The 9,524-nt window shown below is 38.3% G+C and overlaps 2 protein-coding genes across 3 annotated transcripts; one reads left to right on the forward strand and one right to left on the reverse strand.

Moving 5' to 3' along the window:
• The first annotated feature begins 320 nt into the window (after window positions 1–320).
• On the forward strand, window positions 321–2,884 carry LOC137712971 (uncharacterized). 2 transcript variants are annotated; one of them, XM_068452187.2, is made up of 5 exons: window positions 321–457; window positions 1,230–1,383; window positions 1,479–1,547; window positions 1,834–1,940; window positions 2,237–2,884. In XM_068452187.2, exons 2-5 carry the CDS (start codon window positions 1,239–1,241, stop codon window positions 2,657–2,659), a joined length of 744 nt encoding a protein of 247 aa, XP_068308288.1. In that variant the 5' UTR covers window positions 321–457; window positions 1,230–1,238; the 3' UTR covers window positions 2,660–2,884. The 2 variants fall into 2 exon arrangements, with proteins under 2 accessions (XP_068308288.1, XP_068308289.1); XM_068452188.1 differs by having other exon boundaries at window positions 376–491.
• A 513-nt stretch (window positions 2,885–3,397) lies between these two features.
• LOC137713124 (uncharacterized) lies at window positions 3,398–7,764 on the reverse strand. The gene is made up of 3 exons (XM_068452382.2): window positions 5,809–7,764; window positions 4,918–5,339; window positions 3,398–4,618 (listed from the first exon to the last, which is right to left on the reverse strand). The coding sequence occupies exons 1-3, from the start codon at window positions 6,695–6,697 to the stop codon at window positions 3,584–3,586; spliced, it is 2,346 nt and encodes a 781-aa protein (XP_068308483.2). The 5' UTR covers window positions 6,698–7,764; the 3' UTR covers window positions 3,398–3,583.
• Between the last annotated feature and the right edge of the window lie 1,760 nt (window positions 7,765–9,524).

The following is a 9,524-nucleotide window of genomic DNA, read 5'->3' on the forward strand; positions in this document are numbered from 1 at the left end:
AAATCCGTTTCGTTTATCGTAAATTATGCGGTCAATTTTTATCATGTACAGTTTGTGTTTAATTTAAATAAAAATATTTAAAATAATTTCTGACCGCATTATATATGATAAGCGAAAGGATCCGGATTCGTTAATTTGGGCTTCATCCACATATAAACAGATATTTTGAGGTTCTTTAAAAGATAGCTTGCCCGGCCGTCCCAGAAACCATATAACAACCCAATACAAACGTCCCACGTGGAGGAAGCACCGCCCAGTAAACATCCCCAAACCCTCTACGTCATGCCTCTAATCCAACGGCTGTTAATTTGGTCCCCAAACTCGACGGATCAGATCTCCCAGGGCCCTCATATCTCCGACTCCTCCCATTTTCCACATAAACCCTATTCGAAATCTAAAGCCTTAGGGTTTTAGTCGGTCCCCTGAGAGCAGAGTGACGGAGTGAGAATCGGACAAGGTATATCTCCGACGACCCCTCGCTCCGATCTTACGTATGTTGTTATTATGCTTCCGATGATCTCGATATCTCCGTTTGATTTGGTTTTTGTTTCCATTTCTCGGTGCTTTTCGATTCGGGTTTTTGTTTTAATTTATCGAAGGGATTTGGGGTTTTTGATGTTTGCATGTGGCGGTTTTGTATGCGATTCGTATGTGGATTATCTGCCTGTGTGTGTGATTGTAGTTTCTAGGATTTAAAAAGTGAAGTTTTGATTTGTGGTGTTCATGGATGCTGCGGAACGGCTGAACTTATGTGTTTTTGCGGTGGGAAATTTTTGGGGTGTAGTTTTTCGATTTATCGAATATCGGGTGGAAATAAAGTGTTCTGCTTTAGATTTTTCGTCTGGTTTTGTAGATTCTTCGAAATGGGTTTTTTGAAGTCAACTTCATTTGAATCATTTCCCTGCGCTTTCTTAAGAACCAAGGAGAATTTTTTTTTTTTTTCTTTTGGTGATTTTGTAACCCTTTTGAAGTGCGGAACTGCTTGATCCTGTCATGTTCTTATTGGGTTTGTTTTGTTTCGGTAGTAGTAGGTGAAGAAATTATTTTCGATATCGTTGTCTGGGTATCTAATTAATCTGTCTTTTGTTATGTATTATTTAATCACGACATTTGTGTTAACATGTTTAGTGTTCTGCCACTTTTCGGTACTTGTGTTAAACAACAGAAAGATTGCTGTGTTACGATAGAGATTTGTTTATTGAAGCTTGTTGGCTTGTGCTTTCTTTTAGGTGATTACGATGGCTTTCTTAAGTAAAATTGGGAGCATACTTAGACAGACTGCAAACAAGCAGATAAGGTCTGAAGTATCTCCTTTCAAACTGTCCATCCATCAAGCTATAAGATGCATGTCATCCATGGGAAGCTCCAAGCTCTTCATCGGAGGTGATTGCAGAATTCTTCAATATTTCCAAATATGATATCCCTCTTCTCATGTTGCCTGATTTTGTGTTAAGATGCCCTCTGCTTTTGTAATGCAGGTGTTTCGTACCAGACAGATGACCAGAGTCTGAGGGAAGCTTTTCAAAAATATGGTGAAGTTGTAGACGGTATGTAATTAGTACTTGGTCTTCCAGTGGCCTTTCATTTAAAGGGATTGTCAAGTGGGTCAGATGACTGTCAAATGCTTAAGACTTGGTGAAGTGTGGATGTGGGCTTCACTTCTTTTATGATCCCTTTGTTTTTCTTTATTGTGAACTTCTGTTGTTGCATCATGTTTCTCGATCATTCCATTTGCATTCTCTGATGATAATTCTCACATTTTAGTTTCCATACATGTTTGTTTGTAAAGTTTGAAAGAATGTTTGATGCTGATTGACCTGATAAATCTTGCAGCAAGAATCATCATGGACCGTGAAAGTGGTAGATCAAGAGGATTTGGATTCGTTACTTTCACTTCTAATGAGGAGGCAGCTAGTGCTCTCGAGGCCTTGGATGGGCAGGTAGTTATTTGTTGTTATGTTCTTTCTTATTTATTTTTAAATTTTCTTGGTTAATAGTTGTTTATTGAAATCGTTTGTTTATTATATACGTTGACGATTAGTCTTGAGTACTGAATTAGTGTCTGGGATTTAAAATTTAGATACTTGCAGGTGAAACAATACATTCAATTTTGAAACATTAAAATAAGACAAAACATGTTTGTAACGTGAAATTGCATTAGTATAGTAGTCTTATGAAATATTAACTGTTATTCATATACCTTTGCAACTGTAAAATTTTGTCTGAAAATCTGTAGGAGCTTCATGGCCGACGAGTAAGGGTGAACTATGCTACTGAAAGGCCTCGCCCCAGCTATAATAATTACGGTGATGGTCAAAATAGTTATGCACCTGGTGGTGGATTTAGTAACTATGGACCCGGTGGAGGTGACAGCTATGGAAGAGGAAACCCTGGATATGGTCCAGGAAGCTACAACAGTCCAGGAAGCTATAACAGTCCTAGCAATTATCCAAGTGCAAACACTTACGATGCTCCCGGTGGAAGTAGCAACAATTTTGGTGTTGGTAGTGGTGATAACTTCGGTGTTGGTGGTGACAACAGCTTTGGCACTCCTGATGCTCCATTTGGAGAGAACAAACCTGGCTTTGGCCTGGACGATCCATTGGAAGGAAATGATAGGGACGATAATGACGCGGGTGACTTCGCCAAGAGGGCCTGATTATAATTATTAGATTTCAGGGGCAAACTTAGTTTGCTTCTCCGGCAGTGCTACAAGTAGATTGTTATCTGTTTATGTTACAGCCATCTAATCTTCCCTTCCCCCTCTCTCCGAACTATTTTATTTCATTTTATGTCGTATTTGCCTGTCACAATCTTCATGCACGTTTGTGTGCGCTTTTTTAATGAAGGACCTTGAATTGTGGAAATAATTGTTGATTCATTATCTTCCTCTGTGCCAAGTTGAAGGAAATATCTTAGGTTCGATTCTCGTCAAAGGCGAATTTGAACCATATTTTTGCTATCTCATTGTGAGGTTAAGCTTACCCCATTCCCCTTTAGTGCAAATGGTATCATTTGTTCAAAAAAATTAAAAAATGTTCTTAAACAAAAGATAGCTAGCCATGGCTCCTACTCAGTTTTAATTTTCCATTCGTCTATGAGAAAGACGGTAAAGTTGTAGAGTTTGAACTTGGGGTTTCAAAAAGCACATTAGACTGGTGTGTCGGCCTCTTGCACTCAAGTTTGAAACACTCTTTGTCGCTTCCTGGCGTCAGACTGAAACCACCTCTCTGTATATTCGAGTAGTTTAGAACAGAGAACAGCCTCAGCCAATAAACCGTAATAAAGAAACTACCCTTGCATTTGCGTATGACTTGACTCTTACAAGAGAGAAAACGGGACAGAAACAAGGAAGGTGAGGCAGAAATGGGAGAGAGAGTGCATAAAACTGAAAATATTGGAGCAAAGTTTCTGATGATTCGATAACGAAAGCGTCGATAAGCTTCGGTAATCAGTAAACATCGACAACGTTACAAACGAATGGCGTATTAGCTTTAGCTATAGAATGAATACCTAACCTCTTTCTATATTCTCATATTTTCTATGAATCTATACACTGCAAAACTTAATACCTGCTTTTGACTCAACTCTTGTTCTCGTCAATTGACCGGAACCACCTTTGTGCATTCAGGACTACCGGAGAACCTTTCTTGGCCTTCTCCACAATCTGCAGTATCAACTGTTTCTCCATCTCTGCGTCGGAATCATCGCTATTCTCCCCACCGACTGATGAGTTCTTTGAACGCCGAACCCTGGAAATGTGCTCCTCATCTGAGATACTTGCTTTGCTCTTGAACGAAAGGAGATCATCACCTCCGGTTTCCTCTTTACTGGAACCAAAATGTTTCACAGAACCATCTAACCCATCACTTTGAGTTTGACCGGGGCCTTGAAGCGTGAATGTTTCAAAAACTTGACAAGGTGAATCATCACCTACGGTTTCCTCTTTACTGAAAGCAAGATTCCCCACGGAACCAGTCACCAGTTCACTTTGAGTTTGACTGGAGCTTTGAATCCTGAATGTTTCAAAAGCTTGACGAGGTGAATCACCATCTGCAGTTTCCTCTTTACCGAAAGCAAAATTACCCGCGGAACCATTCACGTCTTCACCTTGAGTTTGACTGTGGCTCTGAGCGCTGAATGTTTCAAACATCGGACAAGGTGAATCCTCCCCTTCGGATTCACTGATCTTCATCAACTCTTCGTAAGCCTCATTGTACGCATATAAAGCTTCTCCCGATAAGTTCATGACTAGAGGCTCTTCTGTGGTTTTGCATTTTTCTGCAGAATTCGTAATCTCATGGATTGCGGAATGTCTGTGATTGTCTGATAAGTCTCTCCAAGAATCCTTGTGCTTCAACTCTGCGATTTGGACCTTTCTTTGGCTGTTTTGTAGAGCCACCTCAAGCTCCTGGACACGTTCTTCCAGTCTTGATTGGATAACTTCATGCAGACGCAAGCTAAGCTCTCTGGGAGAAACTGCATAGTTTGCACAGTGAATATCCGTAGAGGTGCTGCTTGCCTCTTCGTTAGACCCGGGTTGGCCAACAGATAACCCACCAACCAAGTCAGCTCTCAGCTCACCTTGAGCAAAATCTGCCATTAAGTTTGGGTCAAGCTGCACAAATTATCAGCTCCGTTAGCACTTAAATAATCTGCTGAGATCACTACATTAGCCAAAAAGTGCATTTGAAATATAGAAAACCCGTAATGCACTGGTCCTATGGGATTAGCATTCATGTTCTAGAAAGACACGATACTAGAACTGAAACTTCAGTGCAGAAAATCATTTACATGGCCAAACAGATATGTAATACAGTGAGATACTTGAACCCAATTAACAAAGATTCAATGCAAAACTAAAACGTAAAGATGTGCAGCTTAAACATAGGAATACAAAGATAAACATACACTGACCTCAGCAACATCGATGGATCTTCTCTCCGGAATATAAGTGTTCATGTTTAGCCCCAACCTCTCAAGTTCAGCTTCAAGCTCTGCCTCTATTTTACTAATCAACTCTGAACTCTCCTCTGCTTTCCGGTCATATGAATTTTTATCATCATATTTGTCCATATTCTGTTCAGTAGAAAAAGAATTTGGCGCCTTATCAAAAATGGAACTGTCACAAGTACCTTGTGCACCATAATTCTCATCAGCTATTTCCTTCACTGTTACTGAATCTTTCATTTCAAGTTCCTCCTCTAGATCCTGAACCAAGTTCTCGGTCTGCTTCAACAAATCTTTCAACTTGTCAACTTCTCTTTTATTTGCTATAAAAGAAGATATTATGCCAATAGAAATCCCAAGACAGAGAAGAACTGCTCCATCCAGTGAACCTGATGAAGGGAAATGCATTAGGACATGAACTGAGATAAGTTAGAAATACTGCACACAAATAAGTAGCAACCGGGAAATTGAGTGAACATAAATTTCAGCTTCTACGATTGGTTGCAGTCATATATGCATTTGGGACCTTGATTAGTCTCTTGGACTTAATAACTTAATAGAGCCATTAACATATAAACAAAAGACTTTTCCCTTGATTAGCAACCTAACAACCCCAGAGAATATACATTTTCCCCTCTTTCAATATAATACCATATTTCCTTAGGAATTGAATATGCCAAGGAAAGGACAGGACACAAAAGAAAAAATTTAAGCAAGAATACATACTCGAATAGCCTCTAAAGTCTAAAACAAAGATAGGTTACCCTTATGAAGTGGAATTCTAGTCGAGAAACATCTGGATAGTATTGAGAATTACACCAAAAATAAATTACCCCTACAATAGGAGAAGAGGACTACCTTCAGAATTTAAGTGTTTTCCGTTGACCAATTTACTGGTACTGCTAAATTTTCCATTCCTCCCCTTTCCTGTCTTACTTTTCGTCTTCTTGGGCAGATCCAAATAACCAAGTTCTGGTGGTGGAGGAAACCCACATGCATTTTCATTAGTTTCCAAATAGGCAACCTTATGCAGCTTATTTTCCTCGACCCCAATCTGAGTTCTGAAATGGTCACCACTTGCTCTGCTGATAATTCGGTTTCCATCAGTCACAAACAATGGTCTCATACTTGGTCTGGATGGCGATGGAAGGGTAAGCACATGTTCCACTTCAGCACACTCTTTATATAACTGAGCCATAAGGCAACTCTCTAAGGAATTTACTGGCTTAATCGCATGCCCATATGAATGCTCAGTTCTAATAGAACTTTTGTTCCTCAGAGGAACACGAAAAGAATCTCTTTCTCCACTCGAAGATTTAGGCATCGTGGCACCAGTACTATCATCAATATCATGACTTATCCAAGCCCCATCCCCATTCACATTTTCATTTCCCAAGTATTCTGGTGACATATGTGATAAAGAAAGTACATTGCAATCCTTGTAATTCACCAAGCCTCCCAGCTTTTCACCATCATACCCGCTAGTAGAAGCCACTTCTGTCCCACAAGTACTTTCTGACAAGTAAGCATCTGAAGCCTTTTTGCTGTCATTAGAAACGTCATCACCCACTTTCTTTACGTGTCCTAGTCTCTGTAAAGGGTGCCTTGAGGAATCAGATTTGTCAAGATTTGCATCCCCAAAAGGAAAATTTAACAAGCCATCTTTACCCCCATTCTTGGATATTTTCTGCCAATACTTAGTCAAATATCCAGCGCCTGCCGCAGCTGCAACAACCCACAAGTCCATATCTTCTCTCCTTTCGAAACCAGATTCCACCGAGGAAACTTTCCTCTCTTTCAGTTCTCAATACCAACAACCCACAACCAAGAATTTGCCAACTTTGAAGGGGGAAAATGTTTGAACCTAAGGATCAAAAACCCTTTATTGTTTCGGCACAATCGGTTATAAAAATGCATGCTTAAGCTAACAACCACAGAGTTGTGGAAGCAAAACAGCTGCACAATTCAACAGAACAGAATTCCCAGCATTCAAAACTCGGAAGATAACAAAGATACTACTTCTGAAGAAGAACAAAACAATGAAAAGGCTTCATAAGGCAAGTCCCAAATACAGAAAAAACCTCAGCTTCTGCAGCAACAACCAACTGGGGAGCCAAATTCCTCAAAAATCAAGAAACCATTTTTAATGCAGAAAATCTAAACTCTACCCAATACTAACAGCAAGTTAGCAACCTACAAGCACTGAGAGCTCATCAAGGAACAAACCTCAATATCTAGGAAAATGCAATAATATCCCAGAAATTGCAAGATATCGAAAATCTGAGCTATACCCAATTGAAAGCAAGTTCTAATAGCCACAGAAAACCCATCTGACAGACCGCCATTGGCAAGAAGGTGAAAACAGCCGGGAACTCTTCGTCTTCTTGGCGATGGAGGAGAGAGAAAACGAAATTAAAAGGGGAGAGAAAGAAGCTTACTTTAACGAAGCAGTGAGTTCGTGAGGCTAATCTGAGAGAAACCCAGCTTTTGGAAGATGGATTTTCTGAATCTTTGAAGAATAAATTGGAATCTCCGGAGGAAGAATAACCAAACCACCCGTTTGCTCTGTTATCTACAGAGCGATCCACCCCACAAACAATCCCACGTTCTTTTCATTTGATAAACCAGGGGATTTTTTTCCTTTCATTTTTTACAGAAAGAATTTAAAGTGGGCCGATTGGTTTAATAATCTAATTTTCTAAAAATTATAAAATATCGGAATTGTTTTGAGCATCTTCAATATTACTGATTAAAATTTTATTTTAACTTGCCAAATGACTCATATGTTTGCTAGATACCGCTTTCAACAATACTAATTATGAGTTTATTTGATAATACTTTTAAAATGACTGAAAACGTTATAACTCTTATACTTCTTGGAAAAGACGTAAAACTTTTTCTATCACTTCCCTTGGATATTAACGTCATTTCCAAACAACCACCAAACAAAGCATGCGTTTTGATGGAATTGTTGAAAATAAATACCAACCACTATGTTGACTTCTATATCTTTCTAAAGTTAGAAACATGTCACATTTGACAAAGCTTGTCAAACTTTTCTTTTGTTGGGGATATGCCAGATTTTTTTAGTGTAATTTTGTTCATTTCTCTTGAGCGATCACTACTCTATTTATCATTATTAGATGAATTTAAATTTTGAGATTTTTGTCTATCCATTACATAGATTTTAAAATTTAAATTTAAGATGGTTAATATCATCATCAGTTGAAAGTGGTGAACAACATAAAATTAGGTTAGATTATGTGAAAAGGACAGAAAAGTTAAAGACACTTTCACTCCAATCCTAATTGATTTGAGAGCAAGCAATCCCACATGGATGGAGCCCTAGCTACAACAAATGACACTCGAAAGTGCTTCGCTTTCCACCCAAAACCAAAGAGAGATGATAGAAAGCAACTGTTTAATTAATAATGTTGCAAAAAAGGTGGGAAAATGATCCTCGCCGGATTCTTTTTTTCAGGATCCGGGAGATCCCGTGATCATGTTCGTTCATCGTACATCATACGGTCAGGAATCATTTGAAATTTAAAATTAAATATAAATAATACCTAACAAAAACTAACCACTTTGTTGACCTCTATATCTTTCTAAATTTAGAAACATGTCATATTTGACAAAGGTTGTCAAATTAGTCTTTTGTTGGGGACATGCAAGTTTTTTTTAGTGTAATTTTGTTCATCTCTCTTGAGTGGTCATTACCCTATTTATCATCATTAGATGAATTTAAATTTTAAGATTTATGTCTATCCATTACACAAATTTTAAAATTTAAACTTATCTAACGATTGACAAATAAGGTGGTTAATATCACCATTACTTGAGAGCGGTGAACAACATAAAATTAGGTTAGATTATGTGAAAATGACAGAAAAGGTAGACTCTTTCACTCCAATCCTAATTGGTTTGACAGCAAGCAATCCCACATGGATGGAGCCCTTGCCACAACACATGACACTCGAAACTGCTTCACTTTCCACCCAAAACCAAAGAAAGATGATAGAAAGCAACTGTTTAATTAATAATGTTGCAAAAAAGATGCACTTGAATTTTCAGGATATTGATGTGTTCAAAGGTCCTTTTATATGAGAAGAAATTCTCTTCATATCTCTTCTACTAAGGTCACAGGATCAAGTGATCCGGACCTTTAAAATTTCATCTAACGACCCATCTGTTTTGATCCCTTAAAAGCTATAATAATTTTTTACCATTAGATGAAATTTCAAAAGACCAGATCACTTGATCTGTTGATCTTGATGGAAGATATCCGGAGAGGATCTCTTCTCCTTTTATATTTGGTATTTGAGTTTGAATGATTCAATTGACCAAACCCCAGCTATTTTATTTATTTATCACATAATTTTAAATATTCGAGGTGAGAACTTTTTCGCAATTGGAATGTCCTTATGATGGTGTTTTAAATTCAATCACGCATTATCATGTGAGAAAATGCAATTTGTTCAAAAATGCCTTTACCTCCGTGACATGCCAAATGTGTGTATGGAAATAAGTTTCTCTGGAAATCAAACTTGAGGAAGATGACCAAGAGATGAAGA

Source organism: Pyrus communis, chromosome 14 (assembly GCF_041283825.1).
Source record: "Pyrus communis isolate YQ-2024b chromosome 14, ASM4128382v1, whole genome shotgun sequence".
Taxonomy (NCBI): domain Eukaryota; kingdom Viridiplantae; phylum Streptophyta; class Magnoliopsida; order Rosales; family Rosaceae; genus Pyrus; species Pyrus communis.

Excerpts from the sequence above, each read along its gene's own strand:
- LOC137712971 (XM_068452187.2), top strand. The coding sequence starts at position 1,239 with ATGGCTTTCTTAAGTAAAATTGGGAGCATACTTAGACAGACTGCAAAC. Across the intron at positions 1,384-1,478 it reads CTCCAAGCTCTTCATCGGAG|GTGTTTCGTACCAGACAGAT; the intron begins GTGATTGCAGAA and ends TTTGTAATGCAG. Across the intron at positions 1,941-2,236 it reads TCGAGGCCTTGGATGGGCAG|GAGCTTCATGGCCGACGAGT; the intron begins GTAGTTATTTGT and ends GAAAATCTGTAG.
- LOC137713124 (XM_068452382.2), bottom strand. The coding sequence starts at position 6,697 with ATGGACTTGTGGGTTGTTGCAGCTGCGGCAGGCGCTGGATATTTGACT. Across the intron at positions 5,340-5,808 it reads AAAACACTTAAATTCTGAAG|GTTCACTGGATGGAGCAGTT; the intron begins GTAGTCCTCTTC and ends TCCCTTCATCAG. Across the intron at positions 4,619-4,917 it reads GATCCATCGATGTTGCTGAG|CTTGACCCAAACTTAATGGC; the intron begins GTCAGTGTATGT and ends TAATTTGTGCAG.